Below are 20869 nucleotides of genomic sequence, written 5' to 3' on the forward strand. Positions count from 1 at the left end.
CTCCCGAATCATCTCCTCTATTAATTACCCCTGTCCCTTAAAGTCCAATCTCTCGAGGACCTTCCTAAATTTTTTTTTTATGAATTATTTGTAATTCGAAAAGCTGGCTGATTACATTTTTACCCTTCATTACTAACTCTAAATATTAAAAACCAGATTCATTTTTATTTACTCTCTCATTTTTTTTCTTTTCTTTCTCTCTCTCCCGAAGGTTTCTCTCTCTCCCGACGGTTTCTCTCTTCCTCTCTGCAACTTCTCTTTTTCTTGTTTCTTCTTCTTTTTTCTTCAACATCAAATCCGATAGCGAAGAGTGTTCTCTGTGGAATCTGAAAACCTGAAGAAGGGGACAAAAATGGAAACAGATCCGCGGTGCCTCACGATTTAGGGTTTTCATTGTCCTCATGTTTTCGATTTAGGGTTGTAAATTAAGATTCTGGGTTTTGTATGATTAGGGTTCTTATTGTTCTCTATAGATCTGAGTTTTGTTTTATGATTTTGGAATTTTATTGTTCTTGTTCCCCCTTTGCAAAGTATGTTTCGTGTTTTTTATTTATTTTCTTCAGATCTGGATCTAGTATAACTCGGTATTACTAACTCAGACGAATTTGGTTTAACTAACTTAGTAGTACTTAGTATTATGCAGTATAACCAGTAGAACTTAGTCGAACTCGGTATAACTAACTTAGTAGTAGTACTAGTAGTACTTAGTAGTACTCAGTACAATCGGTATAACTCGGTATAACTACACTCGGTAGTACTCAGTATAACTAATTATAATCTGGTATAACTACACTTAGTAGTACTAAGTATAACTCAGTATAACTCGGTATAACTACATTCAGTAGTACTCACTATAACTCAAGTTTAACTTAACATCAATATTACCCAGTAGAACGAAGTATAACCCAGTACAACTAAGTAAAACTATACAGTATAATAATGTAGTAAAATTTTGAAAATTTGAAAATTTAAAAATTTAAAAATTTGAAAATTTAAAAATTTGAAAATTTAAAAATTTGAAAATTTGAATTTCGAATTTTTTATGATTTAAATTAATAATTTCAAAAATGCAAAATGGCAAAATCGGTAAATCATGTTTCATTAAAGCAATAGGGGTATAAGAGATTTGAGAGGCCATAGGAGATTAGTTCTACCACAAGTGGGGGCAATAGAGAAGTTGGCTCAATCCTCCCACCTTATTGAATATGCATGGCATTCATAAAAATTCTTATGAATCCATGGTTATTGGATATAGCATTTATATAAATCCCATCAAATCTCCCTTTAATATTGAAAAATATGGATTTCATCAAAGATATATATCAAGAATTATTTGAATTATTAGAAAAAAATATTTACACTTCAAATTCAATAAAATTAAATAGCATGTAAAGAAATGGAGTTTCAAGAAAAAGCACGTTTATTTTATATCCTCTCTTTATGCTTTCAAATTAAAAATAAAATGATCAAATCAGTTGAAAACCAGAGAAATGGGTTCGATGATCTGATGTGTTCGTAAAGTGTGCGAGATGAAGGGGTGAGTGCCTTTCAAAACCAGAAAACCTTTCTTCTCCGGAACTTCTCTTTCACATCAGATCAACAACATTGAATGGAAGTTCCTCGACACACCATTTCTCCCTCGAACTTTCCACTTCTTCACATATGGACATTGATACTGAACTGTTGTTGAGTTTTGTACCCTTTACTCTTATTTACATTTCTTATTTTTGTATGCGTATGGACGTGTGTATGCAGTGAGTAAACAATTGCAATGACAAATGTAATTACTGAAACTTCTTCTGCCTTATGGCATCAATTGTGAGACATGCATAGTGTTCTTTGTGTTTTTAGTACTTTAATTTACTTGAAGACCTTTGTTGTCACAGCCACGATGAGTTTTTTTTTTGCTCGCTTAATCAAAGTTATGTGGAAATCAGTCACTTTTAGAAAATTACAATATTGTTATGCATCACCAAGCTTGGTACGAAGAAAAGTTTGTGTTGTCTATTGTCATAAATTATTATCTCTTTGTTTTGCCTGCGGAAAAATAAAAGTGATATGTGGGGGTTAATGTATTGAGACCCCATCTTTACATATGTAATCGAGAAAGATATGTGTTGACTGATGGAAAAGAGTGGTTTGTTACATATACCTAAGGGCCAAGGCACAAATTCCCAATCTCAGATTTTTTTTTTATCTTAACATGGCACTATAAGCCAGAGTATAATTTTGATGTTTTTAGATGTCGTTTTTATATTTTTGGGCAAGCAATATATGTGTCAATTTAAAAAAAAAAAATCAAATTATTCATTTTTTCTTTCTTTCTCAAATCTCCAAATTCGATTCAAATCACCTCCTTAAGACTTGCTCAAATCCCAAATCTATATATATATATAAAATTGGTTTTTTTCCTTCTTCTGGCAAGTGGCAGAGGGTCTTTCAACATGTGTCATCTATTTTTTTCACATTTTTTCCTTTCTTCTTTTAAATTATTGCAATTTGGCCAAGTACTTTCTAATTGTGCATTATCTAATTCTTTTCACACTAACTATTATCGTATGAAGTTTGATAATTTATTTTATTGTTCACTAAAATTCAAGATGAATAAAAACTAAATAAAATAATAGAAATAAATTTTACATATTTAATTAATTCACAACTAATTAAAAATAACATAATTTTTTTGTTATTTTATTATTTTTTTTATAATTTTCTATTATTTAATTTACAAATTATATATTTATTTAACTATTAAAAATATAAAATGACCAAACTACTAAGAAGAAATTAGAGTGCAATACATAATCTAAACATAAAACTTTCACAGTCACAGAGAAAATACAAAATACATAGTAACACTAACTCAATAAAGGTTTGGAGCTGAAAAAAGATCAACAAAAAAGACTAACCTATCTCATCTTACCATATAATGTCTTGGCTAGAATAAGCAGATGTCAGAAAAATGTAAAAAGATAAAATATGAGAGAGATTAATCCCCGGAACACAAAGGATCACGATCAAGCATCAGCGCAAATAACCAAAAAAACGGGTCAGAGAAAGAATAATCATCGGAAGAACAAAGTCACCACGAAACAAAACGACACATGTCTAAAGCACCGGAAGCACAACCTCCAACTAAGAGATAAGAAGCACCTCACAAACTAAACAAGCACATACAAGGAGCCCATGCCAGCGAAGAACCACAAAACTCTGAATAGAAGAAACCAAAGCTCCAAATGACTAATTCCGCACACCTACACTAAAGGATGCATGAGAAGAAGATAAACAACATGAGTGGGGAGAATGGAAGCCAACCATCGAGAAACCAAAGCTTAAGCTTGAGACAATAAACAACATTCCAAGCGCACAAAGCATACACAGAGAAAAACACTATCCAAACTGGAGTAGCAAATATGGCGAAAGTTAGAGCCACCAGAGACGCGATCAGCGATGAAAGGTGCAACGAGATGAGAGAACAAAAAGATAAAAAGAGGCAAAATGAAATCAACAAACCGTAGAGCCATCCTCGAGCTATGAAACAGAACATAGAAGTAAGATCACCAAAAACCAGATCGTGAAAACCAAGACGAGCAGAGACTATCGACGGCAAACCAGCGACGAAGAAAACAACATCAATGACAACTAAACTCTGACCTAACCCAACGAGATGTAGTTTCTAATCTTAGCCAAAATCTAAGGAAAAAAAAGACCAATATTGACCGAAATAACATACAACGCCGTAAGAAACAACCGCACAAAATGGAACTAATATGCCTGAAGTATAACAAATACCAGATAATCTCACAAAAAAAAAGAAGGTGAAGAAAAAAAGAGCACGGAGGTGAATCTTTTCCCAATGATGGTGAGAAGCACTGCATACCGGAGAGGTAAACGAAATGCATAGATGGTGACGTGTCAAGGTCAAAATATGAGGGAGAGTGCAAACAATATCTAAAAGAGTAATGTTCAAAATTGTGAAAAATTAAAATACAATTTTGACGCCGTTAATCTTAGAATCAACAAATGCCTAAGGGCAAAGTTATTAAAATTTAGTATGTTTTATATCAAAAACTCACTTCACAACTAACAAGTAGTATTATACATACAACAACACATTATTAAAAAGACAAATGGGAAATACCCTAGGATAACACTAAAAAGTTTGTGTCACAAATATAGACTTCAAGGATCAAAATGACCAAAATATTTCATTAAAGAGGTAAATATACACTTATACCCCTATGATTAACTAATCCAAACCTTAAGGTTAAGAATTAAGGGGTGGGGATTTGGGATTTAAGTTTAAAATTTTATAAAATAAAAAATAAATATTAAAAATTTGAAAATAAAAAAAATTTAAAATAGTTTCAAAAAGTATTTTCGAATTACAAAAAGAAAATTTGAAAAAAAAATTTAAAAAAAATTCGAAAAAAAATTTCAACAAAAAAAATTTTCAAAAATTTTTCAAAAATTATTTTTTATATTTTTTATATATCTAGGGTATTCGTGTCCTTTTACCTATTAAATGAAACATTTTGGTCATTTTCCTCCTTATGGTCTATTTTATGATCAAAACTTGAAAATAGTCTATTTAGGAGAATTACCCAAGACAAATACATAATATATTAACTTATTACCTACTGCTACATAATATAATAAAACATCAAATAATGTTCTTCGCAAATAAATAATAACCACATAATCACATCATCCAAAAACCATATTTAAGAAACAATAAAACAATATTCCGCGTGACACGCCCTAGTTTTTTTCATAAAACCACTTCAAAGTTGGTATATCTCCAAATTCCCACAATTCCACAAATCATCGAATCCAATAGGCCCCACAAAAAAAATCACACATTTGATTAGTCGGAAAGAGATAAAAACGGGATTTGATTGGTAATGACTGTAGCTTTAAAATTTTTGCTGTAGAAAAAAATCTGTAAACTTTTTACTATGGCTTTATATTTTATTGCTGTAGAATTTTATGGAAAGCACTAAAAAATTACTTTGGATATTTGGTTCTGCAGAGCACTTGTACAGCTGTAGGTTATTAGCTGTGGTTTCAAAAAAAGATTTAAAGCTTGATTGCTCTGAATTTGGTGTTTTAGAAATAAATAGGGCTGTAGACGGCACCTACCAATCTTTATATTTTATTGCTGTAGAATTTTATGGAAAGCACTAAAAAATTACTTTGGATATTTGGTTCTGAAGAGCACTTGTACAGCTGTAGGTTATTAGTTGTGGTTTCAAAAAAAGATTTAAAGCTTGATTGCTCTGAATTTGATGTTTTAGAAATAATTAGGGATGTTTTGATGTTTTACCAATCTCTCCCCCCCCAATTAAAGAAGAAAGCCCAACACAATCAAGAGAACTAAAAGGCCCCTAAACTAATTAAACCTAAAAGTGCAGATTGTCATTATCATCATTACTTTGGCTTCTTTCCAAGTTTGATTTGTGACGAAAGATTCTGCTTCGAGCAGTGAAAGCAAATCCGAAGAAGCAGCGAACATCCTCCAGGTTTTAATTTATCCTCAGAAATCTCTCGTATCCAAGTTTCCCCAGTGTTAATTTGAATTCTCGTTTGCGTTTGTTAGCAAATATATATATCTTATTTTTCATCCTCGCTCTCACTCGTGATATGTTAAATGCGCCCATGTTGTTCGATGAAATGCCTGAAAGAAAGAAAAAAACTATAATATTAGCAGGTAATTGAATGGACTAGGTTACTGATTAGCCTGGTGTTTGCATTGGCTTAAGAGTTTGACTTGTTGAGTACTCTGCTCTGTTTTCACCTGATAAGCTAAGTTGATCATCATCCCTTAAGCGGCCTAATACATTTTTTGGTCTGCTTCTCAGATGGGAGATACTTCATTTCTCGATAGAATGCTTCTCCAGCTTCGCTCCACTTGCAAGTAATGAGATTTTATTTTTGACTCATATGAAGTTTACAACTTGGTATACCAATATAGACAAAGCGTGTGTTTCTTCTGCTGCATTGAAGGTACTACAGTGGTTACCCTAAGGATCTTGGGCCATCGCGTGTTATCCATTTTACATCAGAAAGAGAGTTTGTCCAGCTTCTTCACCAAGGCTATCCTGTCGTTGTCGCATTCACCATTAGGCAACTTCACTTCCCAGCTCAAATTACGTTCCTTTCTTGCTATATTCCAACTCACGTTTCGTCTCTTTCTATGTAACAGAAGCAACTACACACAACATCTTGACCGGATGCTTGAGGAAGCTGCTGCTGAGTTCTATCCCAACATCAAGTTCATGCGTGTGAGTTCTTAGACCATTAGGAAAATAATACAAAAGACTTTGTAATCGAGTAAGTTGACTGTTGTGTGTTTGCATTGTTTCAGGTTGAGTGCCCCAAGTATCCCGGGTTCTGCATTACTCGCCAGAAAAGTGAATATCCCTTCATTGAGATATTCCATAGCCCACAACAAGTATACTTCTCTTTTTATTTTTGTATTGAAACATGGCATGCTCCTTTGGTTTATCTAGTAAAATGAAAACCCTTCTGATGCAGGCTGGTAATGAAGGAAAGGTACAGGATCCAAATGTCACCCGCTATTCTGTGAAAGTCGTACCTGTAAGTTGAAGAATCACACATTGGCGCTTGTATATACCTTTTTGTGTATAGAAACCTGCATTGTTGTTTGAAACAATGCGAAGAAAATGCACGTATCAATCTATCGCAGGGTCTAAACATTGGTCTTGTTTGTTTCTTTTGGGCAGTACAATTATGACATGAGTCCTTATGGGTTCAGAGAGTTCTTCAAGCGCCAGGGAGTTCGTACTTCGGATCCGAAGTGATGCAACTTGAAGGTCGGTGTGTATTCAAAAAGCTTTTGAGTGTATCAATTGCTTCTATGAGCTACCAATGACTGTTTTTAAGAACTATTGTAATACTACTTTTTCCTTCAAAAGAAATAAACAAAATCATTTCTGAAGTATGAGAATTTTCCAGGTTTTGTGATTTGCAATGAATCACAGTAGTAAAATTAAATTGGTAAAGAAGGGAACTTTATACACAATACATGGAAGGTGTATTTCTTATGCCTTCAGATATAAAACAACCAACAACAAACGAACCTTCGCATTTCTTCAGAAGGTTTTGTAATTGTTACCTCGATGGCAGATAGAGTCAACGTTCCATTCCTTGACCTCAAGGGTTATGACTCACTCATATATTACAGGTTATCAATTAAATGCTTTTGTTTTGATTACTACATTGGGACAAAGAAATTGAATTTGATGTCAGAGTAAAAATAAATGATGTAGTAGTTGGGGAGGGGAGATATTTTTAGCTTTGAACTTTGTTAAAATCAGTGATGTAAAATGTAAGTCGTGTCATCCTCTTTCTCTTTTTCTTTTATATTATCTCTTTGTTTCCATACACATAAATGTCATTCATAGAACCAACCTTTTTTTTTTTTTTTTTAGCGACGCCCTTCTTCTGATATCAAGTGGTAAGCGGGTCTGAGTCGTTCCGAAGAGACGCTCTGTCCGGATGGATCTGATCTATATGGGAAAAAGAGTACTACTACATCTCGCCTCCTTAGCGAGAGAATCTGCACGCAAATTCCTAGTCCTAGGTATGCGGGTGATGCTGAGCTCCGAAAAACCGTCTCTTAGAAATCGGAAAGAAACTAGCTCGGAAGTAAAGACCGGCCAGTCGGTAGGGTTTGCAATCATGTCATTCATAGAACCAACCATTTTGACATTTTCCTTTTATTGTTATTACTACTATTAGTTATAAAAAAGCAAAATCAACAATTATACTTTAATACTATTCTACAGTAACACAGTATTAATCTTTAACCAGCAGAGTGACTTAAAAAGAAACTAGGTATTTGCCTGCAATTTTGCGGATAATTATAATATATGAAAATATATATTATGTTTACATTGTTATAATTTTTGAATAATAATTAAAATTTTAAATTTTAAATTTCAAATAGTTGGATAATCAAAAATTTCAGTATATATTTTTAGAAGATCTGTGAGATTTAAAATAGTTCAACAACGTAAACTTTAGTCATTACAAATATTTTTCTTACAGAAAAGCAATATTATGATTAATTCAGATAATTGGTTGTAGAATTACTCTATATTTTATTTTAACATGTGAAAAAACCGGAAATACTCTAGCTTTCGAAAAATAAAAAGATAGTTTTTTTTTTGTGTAGAACCAATACCATTCAAATGATTTTATCATGACGATATTTTGTAAACGTTTTTGTGTAGACTTTAGAAAATATAAAAGTTTCTAATAATTCTTTACCTACAAATCTAATTCTTTTATATAAGAATATATATCCATTAAATTTATTTCAATAAAAAAAAGTTAAAGTATTTTATTTAATTATATATAAATAATTGATAAAACATATATATTATTTCTCCAATTCTACAATTAGTTACCGTAAATCATTATTTGTAATATTACTTGTGTTATTTGGTAATTTATATTAATTATTCTATAGTTACCTTTTATTTTTAGATCTGATTAAAATAAATAACTAATAAACGTCAACAACCAATCAAATTATAACTATTTTTTCAAGCTTAACCTATTAATAATACATAGGAAGAAAACACTTAAGTGACTTCTCAATTAATATATAGTATGATTTATCTCTTTAAAACCAATGATAAATTTGGTTAATGTAAAGATGAAAATATGTATTAGAAAAATTGTAGTTTTAAGTAATTTCTCTCATAATTTTGTCAAATCGCAAATCACACTTTTTCACTCATTTTTTATTTAGTGTTTAATATAAAACTTAAATGGGTTAAGCAAACCATTTCTTCCTTTAAAACATACATATTTTAATTAAATATGATTAAATAATAAGAAAAAATATTTTTTAGAATTTTAAACAACGAAATGTTGTTATTTTAGGCATATATACTTAATATTAGTGTGAGATCCAATATTATATCAAAATAAAATATTTTTATTTGTATAAAATTTGTTAAAATTATATTATTGTACATTTCAAAAGTTTATTATACCGCAAAATATACATCTCATTATTTTTAAATAATTTATCCTACTTGAAATTTACCTTATATTTTTTTTGATGAAATTTCAAATTTATTGAACTATCAGAAAAAATGTTATTTACATATCTATCTCCATCTCAAAATGTGGTAATGCTATGCTAAAAAAACCTATCAATTACATTGTGTGAAGAAACCAACGTTGAAGCAAGCCTGCGAGCTTGTGATGAAACAGGTATTTCAGCGAAATGATTCTGGTCCTCATTGCCTTGTCCACTCTTCTTTTCATTTGGTCTGCAGTTGTTGGAATTTGATGATGTCTCCTAGCATTCCTCTCCCTCCAAATATGATAGATAGTAGTCTGAAACAACATTTTAGCTAGCACAGAGTCTAGTCTATGATGAGTTCCTATCAAGTACTGAACTGTCCAGCTCCAACCCGGATTGATACCCTGACCAAGAATCCTATTCGCTAGAGCTTCCCATACAGTGTAAGAGTACGGACACGCAAAAAACAAATGATCTCTAGTTTCATCCCTCTCTCCACACATTTCACATCCTTGGACTGCACCCCATTGTCTCATCCTGTCTCCTGTTGATAAACGGTGCTTCATAGCCAGCCACGTGATAAAACCATATCTTGGTACTCCCTGTGCAAACCACACTACTCAACTCCATTGCTCGCGGTCTTTCTTCTTCCTAATCTGGTTCCAATTTGTAGATGAAGAGAAATTGTCTCGAAAGTCATCCTCTCCATGTTTCCAGAGCATAATGTCACAACCCAAACTTGTGTGAGGTGGGTTCAGGGAGATAACGTCTGTGTAAAAAGCCTGGAGCCGACAGATTCGAGCTCCCCGGATTCTCCAACCATCCTGATTCGCAGCTTCACTTACCTTAGATTGTCTAGTCACACCTAGATAAGTGGTACCCACAACACCGGTGATATCTATAAGTCGGCCTCTATTCATCCAATCATCAAACCAAAAGTGCGTTGAAGTACCATCTTTGATCTCACAACGAAGAAAACTATATGCTAGAGGGTGCAACTTTAGTAACTTCCGCCATATCCATGAACTCTTTGTGTCATCCCGAACATCCCAAAAAGAGGAATATTTCAACAGATAGTGCTTCGTCCAACACGCCCAGAGTGATGAAGGCTGAGTATACATGCGCCATATAAGTCTCAGAGCAAACACCTTTCCAGAGTCTTGCAACTTCCTTATCCCTAAACCACCCTCCTCTTTAGGATAACAGACATCCTCCCAGCTAACCTTTGCCTTATGGGATTGATTAGAACATGTAGAACATGTCATTTTTATTGATCTTTCTTACTCAATTTATCACAATGTTTTAAAAATACAAAACTAATTAGTTCACATTTATAGTAACACAAAAAATACATGCATCTCGACAAATAAAAAAAGTTAAATATATAAGAATATAGAAGAACCAAAAACACAACAAACATATTTTATTATTCTTCCCTCATTTTTTTTATTTATGTCACCTTTATTTTTTTTACTATTCAAAACAAGCATGCTAATTTTATTATAATCAAAGCTATATGAATTATATTAATAGAGTATTAACTCTAGGAAAAACATGTGAAAAATACTTTGATTCATTTAATTATAAATGACTCACTATATAATAATTTTAAATGAATTACCATATAATATAATTTTAAGTGACTTACCATATAATAATTTTGATTCATCTGTTTATTTTAATAGATGAATTAAATCAAATTTCTTGATTAATATAATTTTAAATGACTTACCATATAATTTTTATGTTTTAAAATATAAAAAATATTTTAATCATTTCTAAAAGTGATAACTTATCTATGATATCACATTGTCATTGGAAAATGATGAATATTTTTAAAAAAATTATATAATTGACTATTTTGCATTCATTTGAAACATTTTAGAATATATATATATATATAGAGAGAGAGAGAGTGAATGAGTAAAGTTTAATTAATATTATTAGGTTTACATTAATTAGTAGAATCTGTGATTTATTGTATTTACTACTAATATAAATATATTAAAAAAAATTATAATTATTTATGTATTTAAATGTATATTATCAATTTATATAATGTAATCTATGATATTTAATTGTTTCTATAAATAAATTATATTAATTCATCTATATTTAAGATGTTTAATTATATGTTTGGAAACATATATTAGATTAGGTAATTCTAGGGTTAATTTCTTTTTAAAATTTTTAATTAAATAAATAAAAAAATAAAAATCATCAACCAATCAAATTATAACAATTAATTGAAAATTTCTCATATAAACGACACGTCATCAGAAATTACTTAAGTGATTTCTCGATTGATATATAGGGGATTGCAGGAGAAAAAAGATTTGCATGGTCCAGAAAAGTGCACGCATGTTTCTTTGCGGGCCATTCCCTTAACAGTCTACTACTCGTCTACTCCATAAATCAACTCAGGCATGGTGGGATCGGTGTATAACATTAATTGATACTAAGAAAAATGGCAAACATTGGATCTGCCAAGTACTGCTGCTACTTCCCCATACCACAATCCACAAATGAATGCTCCTTTGACGTAACTGTTTTTTTCCCCTTCATTTCATTGTTTAGGGGTTTTTGGACAACAAAAGAAAAAAATGGTTATAATCAATCGTTTAAAACCTTGGTGATCTATTAAAATACATCAATAATATATGATTATCAACTAATTCAATAATATATGATTATCAACTAATGTATTTTTTTTACTTGTGATCAGGACCGTGCATAAGAATTTTAGGCCCTAAAGCTCAATTATTAATTTGCCCCCCCCCCCCCCCCCCCCCCCCAAAACTATGAGATTTAAATAGTATGGGGAATAATCGAACTGGACACACATTATATACTTCTAATAAGTACATTACCAACCTATCCACTTAATTATTTTTGTTAGGATTTGGCCCCTAATATTTATATAATTTTTTAAGGCCCCAAGCATATGCTTGATTGGCTTTTACTCAGGCACGGCCCTCCTTGTGATAGTTAACTAAAAACCTTAAAAAATTCTTTCTTTTTCTTTGGGTTCAATGTTAAGAAGACTTAATTTTTGGATTCATTAAGAGAATATGAGACTTTGTGTTAAAGTCAGTCATGTATTGTAGTCATCTGCACACCACTTCTATCGTTTCTTTCTATGTAAATTTAATTAATTATTGTAAGAACTCCCTCTCTTTTATAATGATGATTTTTTTTACCTCTTTTGCTGTTTTTATAAATATAAGTTTTTAGGTTTCTAATGCATATCTTATTAATTAATAGTAACAAATTACAGACATCAAGATATCTTTGTTAACAATAACTATATATTTATATATTTTTGGGTTATTATTAGTTTAGCATCGGAAATTGTCTAACATAAAAGTTATATATTTGTGATTAAACATTAGCTATTTTTGTGTTACTATAAATGTGAACTAATTAGTTTTGTATTTTTAAAACACAACAAACATATTTTATTATTCTTCCCTCATGTTTTTTATTTATGTCTCGTTTATTTTTTTTACTATTCAAAACAAGCATGCTAATTTTATTATAATCAAAGCTATATGAATTATATTAATAGAGTATTAAATCTAGGAAAAACATGTGAAAAATGTTGAGATGAGATCACTTTGAGATGAGATCATGAGATGAAGTGTTGAGTAATGTATGTGAGGAGAGAGTATGAAGTGGTGAAGCATTAGGAAGAAAGGGATTGAGGAGGCTTAGTCCGTACAATCCGTACAGGCCGTACATGAGGAGTGGCCGTACAAGTCTTGGGTAATACTCTTCACTATTCAGGATGGTTACTTGTGAAAAGGGTGATGGTAACTATGGAGAGTTACCAGCACTTGATCAGACCGTTGAGGGAAGGATAAGACCGCGGCTTGACAGGCTGTATGCAGCTGGAAAGGGAAAGCAACCTTATCCATTCATCCCACACATGTGGAGTCTCCCATTGGCTTAGTTTGAAACCGGCGCCTAGCTCTTCCTTGACTTCACATGCTTTGCTTACTTTACCTTTAGGAAAACCCTTGTATCTTCTCCTATATATTTGTAAACTCTTCATTAATGATAATCAGACAGTTCTTGACACTAAAACAATCTCTTAGACTCAAAGGCTCTCAATCATGATCATACACTAAACTCTTAGCTAAACTCGTCCTAAATAACCTCTAGACTCTTTCTAATCTCTTTCTTTCCTTATATCAAACTCAGATTCTCTAAAACTTATAAAAAATACTTTGATTCATTTAATTTTAAATGACTCACTATATAATAATTTTAAATGAATTACCATATAATATAATTTTAATTGACTTACCATATAATAATTTTGATTCATCTTTTTATATTAATAGATGAATTAAATCAAATTTCTTGATTAATATAATTTTAAATGACTTACCATATAATTTTGGGCTTTTTGCAAAATTGACCTACAACTTAAAGTCAAACACAAAACTAACCTCCTTTTTTTTTGAAAATTGGTTTTGCCCTATTCACCCCACAAGTTCATATAATTTACGAAAATGCCATCAATTTTTTTTTTCTTTTTTTTTCCGAAAATGACATCTTTACTCTCTCACCCTCATCATCTTCAAGTAATTACAAGATTGTCATTATCATCAATACCACAACCACCATGAACAACCAATTTGAAGCTTTTAATGCTCCCAAAATCGATTTACCCTTCTTCTTTTTCCATTCTTGTGAACTAAACACAACATATCTCTCACTTTCTCTCCACAATGAGCTAAAAACCCAAGATTTTGATTCTAAAATTTTTATGGTTCATAGAGTCATAGAAGCTAACGATTCTGGGTGGGTGACTTTCGTTTGTGATTCTGTGTGCTTGGAGAAGCCTTATGTATGCTAAGGAACTTATCTCACCAATTTAAGGTATGACATCGAGTTTTTTTCCAGATCTGTTTGTTAGAAGAATTACTTGGGAAGTCGTCTGGCTGTAGACGACTTAACTGGAAGTCGTCTGGCTGTAGACGACTTACCTGGAAGTCGTCTGGTCAACGCAAAGGTTATTTTTGCAATTGACTTTGAAATCTGTAACCTAAGACGACTGAAAGTTAAGTCGTCTACTATTGTTTGGTTTCAAAAAAATTTTCAAAGAACCTAGACGACTTACATTTCAGTCGTCATAGGTTAGTTTTGCATTTGACTGGATAATTAGAGAAGTTTGACTTCTCCAGACGACTTACATTTCAGTCGTCTGTCGAAAATTAAAATAATAATATTTTTTAAAAAGTAAACGACTTACAATTAAGTAGTCATAGGTTAGTTTTGCAATTGAAAAAAAAACTTCAAGATTTAATTATACACAGACGACTTATAATTCAGTCATCCACCAGACGACTTACTTGTAAGTCGTCGAGGATTTTTTTTCGAGATTCTGGTCAAACCTCGTAAATCCTGGACGACTTACATTTCAGTCGTCTTGTGGACGACTGAATTATAAGTCGTCTGTATATAATTAAATCTTGAAGTTTTTTTTTTCAATTGCAAAACTAACCTATGACGACTTAACTGTAAGTCGTCTACTTTAAAAAAAAAATTATTATTTTAATTTTCACTAGACGACTAAAATGTAAGTCGTCCAGAAAAGTCAAACTTCTGAAATAATCCAGTCAAATGCAAAACTAACCTATGACGACTGAAATGTAAGTCGTCTAGCTTTTTTGGAGTTTTTTTTTAACCAAACAATAGTAGATGACTTATTTTTCTGTCGTCCGAAATAACAGATTTCAAAGTCAATTGCAAAAATAACCTCTGCGTTGACCAGACGACGTATAGTTTAGTCGTCTAGACAACTTAGATTGAAGTCGTCTGCGTCTTCTCCGCTAGTTTTTAAGTCTTCTACGTTAGTTTTTGAATAACTTGTATTTTTAAGAGTGATAAGTAACTTCAAGATATGTAAAACTCATATTTACAAAATATGTTCTCTCCCTTAGTTTTACTAATTTTGACTAAGTTTTTCAATGCAAACTTATAAAAAAATATGATATGCTTTGACTAGTTACTATTGTTTGTTTCTATCTCTTAAGTATTATTGTTATAGACAATAATGATGACTATTGTTATGAGTTGGAAGAAGGGTTAAATGCTTCTTAAAATGTTGTATCAATATGAAGCTACCAACATTCTTGTTTATTAAGATGAGAAAAGGCCATTGGAGTTTATTATTGCATATGAGAGATCCAAAGATAAGAAAAAGACTACTGAAGTCTATTATTTCATTGATTTGTAAATGTGTAAACACATTGTTAGCACATTTAATACATCTTGGAAAACATTATTACTGATTTTACAAAAAATTCACAACTAAAAGAGTAGACATGCAATTCACAAAACAGACCACAAACAAAACTATTATAGATCATTCCTCTACAAAGACAAGCTTGGATTCCACTTGAGTAGACAAGACCAGAAGACTTTTAAGAAGTCCAGACGACTTCTAAGAAGTCCAGACGACTTCCCGGAAGTTCAGACGACTTTGTCAGAAGACTTTTAGGAAGTTCAGACGACTTCCAGACGACTTTACAGGAAGTCCAGACGACTTTTAGGAAGTCCAGACGACTTCCGGACGACTTCCAGACGACTTCCGGACGACTTCCAGACGACTTCCAGACGACTTCCAGACGACTTCCAGACGACTTCCAGACGACTTTCAGATGACTTCCAGACGACTTCCAGACGACTAACAAGTAAGTCGTCCCAGAAGTCTTCCAGATCTGAAAAACCTGCATATTAAATCCAGATCTGAAAATCCTGCATATTCAAAAACGTTCAAATGGCTTTAAAACAGAAAAATGAGTGGAAGATTAGATAAATCTACCTTTACAGAACACACAAAAATAGATATCTAAAAATAATAGATCTACCTTTAAATTAGTGGAAGATGAGTACCATCTAATTAAAAACCTGCAAAAAAGATAGATTAGTAAGAAAGACATGAGACAAAACTGAAAAATTCATATAAAGTTTGGTGTTTTCAAGTCAAAGAGATTAGAGTGGGTTTGGAGAGTTTTAGTTTGGGAAAAAAGTAAGAACTTTATACAACAAGAAGTTACCAAATGAAGAAAAATCAGACATAAAAACTTACCAAAACGCTCAGAAAAATCCAGACGACTTCCTGGAAGTCCAGACGACTTCCTGGAAGTCCAGACGACTTCCTGGAAGTCCAGACGACTTCCTGGAAGTCCAGACGACTTCCTGGAAGTCCAGACGACTTTGTCAGAAGACTTCCAAGAAGTCCAGACGACTTCCAGACGACTAACAAGTAAGTCGTCTCAAAAGTCTTCCAGATCTGAAAAACCTGCATATCAAATCCAGATCTGAAAAACCTGCATATCCAAAAACGTTCAAATGACTTAAAAATAGAGAAAATGAGTGGAAAAATAGATAAATCTACATTTATAGAACACACAAAAATACATATCTAAAATTAATAGATCTACCTTTAAATTAGTGGAAAATGAGTACCATTTGATTAAAAACCTGCAAAAGAGATAGATTAGTAAGAAATACATGAGACAAAACTGAAAAATTCATATAAAGTTTGGTGTTTTCAAGTCAAAGAGATTAGAGAGAGGTTGGAGAGTTTTAGAATGATGAACATTACATTTTTGTTGCAACCATTTGAGAGGAGGAGAGAGAATGTGTAAATTTTTCTTTATATAGGGAGACAAAAAATCCAATTAGGTTAAATATTTTTGACTCAGACGACTTCCTAGACGACTTACACTTCAGTCGTCTGTTGAAGAAATTAAAACAGACGACTTACATGTAAGTCATCTAGAAGAGTTTAATATTTTTAGTGGGAAATTAAATATTTTTAGCGGGAAACTAAAATAGAAGACTTTTCAGACGACTTACAAGTAAGTCGTCTGGTTTAAATTATTTAAGCGGGAAATTTTTTTTAAAAAAAAATTTAGGCGGGGATATTTGGACGACTTACATGTAAGTCGTCTGTTTTAATTTCTTCACCAGACGACTGAAATATAAGTCGTCCGAGTAAAATGATCCGGTTAGGTTAAAACGTACATTGGTAAAATTAAAGGTTCGGTACGATGTGGACGACTGAAATATACGTCGTCCGGGTAAATTATTCAACAGACGACTGAAATATAAGTCGTCCACACCCTAAACATAACCCCTAAACTTATTTATCTAATTAAGCACTTCATAAAACCAAATCAAACTTGAAAAGTGTTTACTATACACAGAAATAAAGACATATAGGTGAAAAATAATTTTTGTAAAAAACATTTTAGTTTTCCAAAATCTAACCCTAACAATACATACAATACTACAACATATGTTTGCCAAACTCCTAAACCAAAGTATTTCATGATTCACTACTTCCACTCATCTATCTTCAGAACAAATCAATTTTATCATATCTTAATTTATATCACTTAAAACTGTTTATAATTACTTGATTTTTATTTTTCACGCATCAAAATATTTTTTTACAAGATTTATAAATTATTTTTAAAATAAACTGGTACCAGACGACTTACACTTCAGTCGTCCAGACGACTTCCAACATCTCAGACGACTCAGACGATTTACTGGGGCTATATTCGTAAAAATGGCTTCCGTTTTTTTGTTTGGTCACAAGGGGTTGAGCTGTAATTTCACTAGGCTTTTAGGTTAGTTTTGCATTTGATTCAAGTTTGGGTATAGGTTTGGGATTAAAATCAAGTTGTGGGTTAGTTTTGGCAAAAACCCCTTTATTATGTTTTAAAATATAAAAAATATTTTAATCATTTCTAAAAGTGATAACTTATCTATGATATCACATTGTCATTGGAAAATGATGAATTTTTTTTAAAAAATTATATAATTGACTATTTTGCAGTCATTTATATAGAGAGAGAGAGAGTGAATGAGTGAAGTTTAATTAATATTATTAGGTTTACATTAATTAGTAGAATCTGTGATTTATTGTATTTACTACCAATATAAATATATTAAAAATGTTTTATAATTGTTTATGTATTTAAATGTATATTATCAATTTATATAATGTAATCTATGATATTTAATTGTTTCTATAAATAAATTATATTAATTCATCTATATTTAAGATGTTTAATTCTATGTTTGGAAACATATATTATATTATGTAATTCTAGGGTTAGTTTTCTTTTAAAAATTTTAATTAAATAAATAAAAAATTAAAAACCATGAACCAATCAAATTATAATAATTAATTAAAAATCTCTCATATGAGCGACACGTCAGCAGAAATTATTTAAGTGACTTCTCAAATAATATATAGAGGGATTTAAATGTATATTATCAATTTATATACTGTATTCTATGATATTTAATTGTTTCTATAAATAAATTTTATTAATTCATCTATATTTAAGATGTTTAATTATATGTTTGGAAATATATATTAGATTACGTAATTCTAGGGTTAGTTTCCTTTTAAAAATTTTAATTAAATAAATTAAAAATTAAAAATCATCAACTAATCAAATTATAACAATTAATTGGAAATTTCTCATATTAACGACACGTCATTAGAAATTACTTAAGTGATTTCTCAGATTGATATATAGGGGGATTGCAGGAGAAAAATGATTTGCATGGTCCAGAAAAGTGCACGCATGTTTCTTTGCGGGCCATTCCCTTAACAGTCTACTACTCGTCTACTCCATAAATCAACTCAGGCATGGTGGGATCGGTGTATAACATTAATTGATACTAAGAAAAATGGCAAACATTGGATCTGCCAAGTACTGCTGCTACTTCCCCAGACCACAATCGACAAATGAATGCTCCTTTGACGTAACTGTTTTTTTTTTCCCTTCATTTCATTGTTTAGGGGTTTTTGGACAACAAAAGAAAAAAATGGTTATAATCAATCGTTTAAAACCTTGGTGATCTATTAAAATACATCAATAATATATGATTATCAACTAATGCATCTTTTAACTTGTCCATAAATATCCCTTGTGAGATAGTTAACTAAAAGCCTTAAACAATTCTTTCTTTTTCTTTGGGTTCAATGTGACGAAGACTTGATTTTCGGATTCATTAAGAGAATATGAGACTTTGTGTTAAAGTCAGACATGTATTGTAGTCATCTGCACACCACTTCTATCATTTCTTTCTATGTAAATTTAATTAATCATTGTAAGAACTCCCTCTCTTTTATAATGATGATTTTTTTTACCTCTTTTGCTGTTTTTGTAAATATAAGTTTTTAGGTTTCTAATGCATATCTTGTTAATTAATAGTAACAAATTACAGACATCAAGATATATTTGTTAACAATAACTATATATTTATATATTTTTGGGTTATTATTAGTTTAGAATCATAGGAAATTGTTTAACATAAAAGTTATATATTTGTGATTAAACATTAGCTATTTTCTTTATATGTGTAAAAACTATTAAAATATCTGTGAAAAAGAGAGAATACATAGTATAATTTAATTTTCTATGATTATGAACTTCCAAATTCATAAATATGATTAGTTTCATTAATTCTTGGTACGTTATAAGGTTATGTGATTGACAATGTCCCATGCTGAATAATGGTTCACGCAAATATCTTCGATTATAGTTAGAATACTCGTGTTCATATATACACACACATACATTGAGCATTACATTTTCTGAACTACTATTTGATGGTCCCTCCTAGATAGAGAGAACCAAGTGGGCATGAGACATAATAATTCTTATGACCCTTTTCACTGTAGACTCACAATAATAGAATTTAAAGAGAGAGACAAAAGAGAGAAAGAAGAGAGAAGGAGGAGAAAACTCGTCAGGCTATTTCAAGACTGGTTTTGGAGGATCAAACGGAACTTGATCGGGCTGATATTTTGTGCGAAGCTTCTTCAGTCAGTGGGTTAGAGATTCACCGAAGGGATTTGGATTTCAACGGTTGGATCTTCTGTTGTCTGGGTTTTAGTGAAGCTGGTCGTCACAGTTCTTCAGCAGGACAGTTTTGGGTGTTTGGTAAATCCGACGGTGACATCTTCTCTTCTTGAGCTGAAATTTGTCGGAGGTATTATTGACTTGTTTATCTTAGATTTGTACGGTTGGATTCTCTGGATGCCGGAATCCTTGTGAGCTGAGGTCGTTTGGTTGCTGCCGGTTTTGAAGCTTTGTGTTGCTCTCTTGTTGTTGTTGTTTGTGTTGGAGATAGCTCTTTGAAGCTAGTGTCTCTGTTCTGTTCTGGTTGTTGAACAGGGAGGACGTGGTTATACTCACAAACATTTATATAGTGGATTGTTGAGTGGACTACGGTCCCGTGGTTTTTCCTTCTCACATCGAGAAGGTTTTCCACGTAAAAAGTGATTGTCTCATTTACGTTTCCGCTTATACTATATTATGCCATCGTCGAAATATTTTCTTCACAGGTTCACACAAGGTCAGGGGAACACGACCATTAGTATTTCCGCTGCGCCGTGTGACTTTCCCCAACAGAGTGGTATCAGAGCTTCTCGTTTTAGAGCTTTGGTTTTGATAACTTTGGGTTGTTATTTGCTTGTGTGAAAGATGGAAAATATGAGCAGGATGATAAGCTTGAATGGTGCTAACTATCATCTATGGAAGGGCAAGATGGAGGATTTGCTCTTTGTTAAAGAATTCCATGTTCCAGTCTTCGAGGAGCAGAAACCTGAGAAGAAAACGGATGAAGAGTGGAAGCTGCAGCATCGCCAAGTGTGTGGGTTGATAAGGCAGTGGGTAGATGATAATGTGTTGCATCATATTGAGACTGAGACGGATGCTCGTTCTTTGTGGAAGAAGCTGGAGCATTTATATGCTAGGA

At 31.8% G+C, this 20869-nt stretch overlaps 2 protein-coding genes across 2 annotated transcripts; one reads left to right on the forward strand and one right to left on the reverse strand.

Annotated features, from left to right (window-relative positions):
- The first annotated feature begins 5281 nt into the window (after positions 1 to 5281).
- LOC106399453 lies at positions 5282 to 6964 on the forward strand. Its single transcript, XM_013839937.3, has 7 exons — positions 5282 to 5522; positions 5862 to 5917; positions 6007 to 6126; positions 6206 to 6284; positions 6368 to 6454; positions 6538 to 6600; positions 6747 to 6964. Exons 2-7 carry the CDS (start codon positions 5862 to 5864, stop codon positions 6822 to 6824), a joined length of 483 nt encoding a protein of 160 aa, XP_013695391.1. The 5' UTR covers positions 5282 to 5522; the 3' UTR covers positions 6825 to 6964.
- A 2720-nt stretch (positions 6965 to 9684) lies between these two features.
- Positions 9685 to 10329, reverse strand: LOC106397970 (uncharacterized mitochondrial protein AtMg00310-like). The gene has a single exon (XM_013838588.1). It carries the CDS (start codon positions 10327 to 10329, stop codon positions 9685 to 9687), a length of 645 nt encoding a protein of 214 aa, XP_013694042.1.
- Positions 10330 to 20869: the final 10540 nt, after the last annotated feature.

This window comes from Brassica napus, chromosome C9 (genome assembly GCF_020379485.1).
Source record: "Brassica napus cultivar Da-Ae chromosome C9, Da-Ae, whole genome shotgun sequence".
NCBI lineage: Eukaryota > Viridiplantae > Streptophyta > Magnoliopsida > Brassicales > Brassicaceae > Brassica > Brassica napus.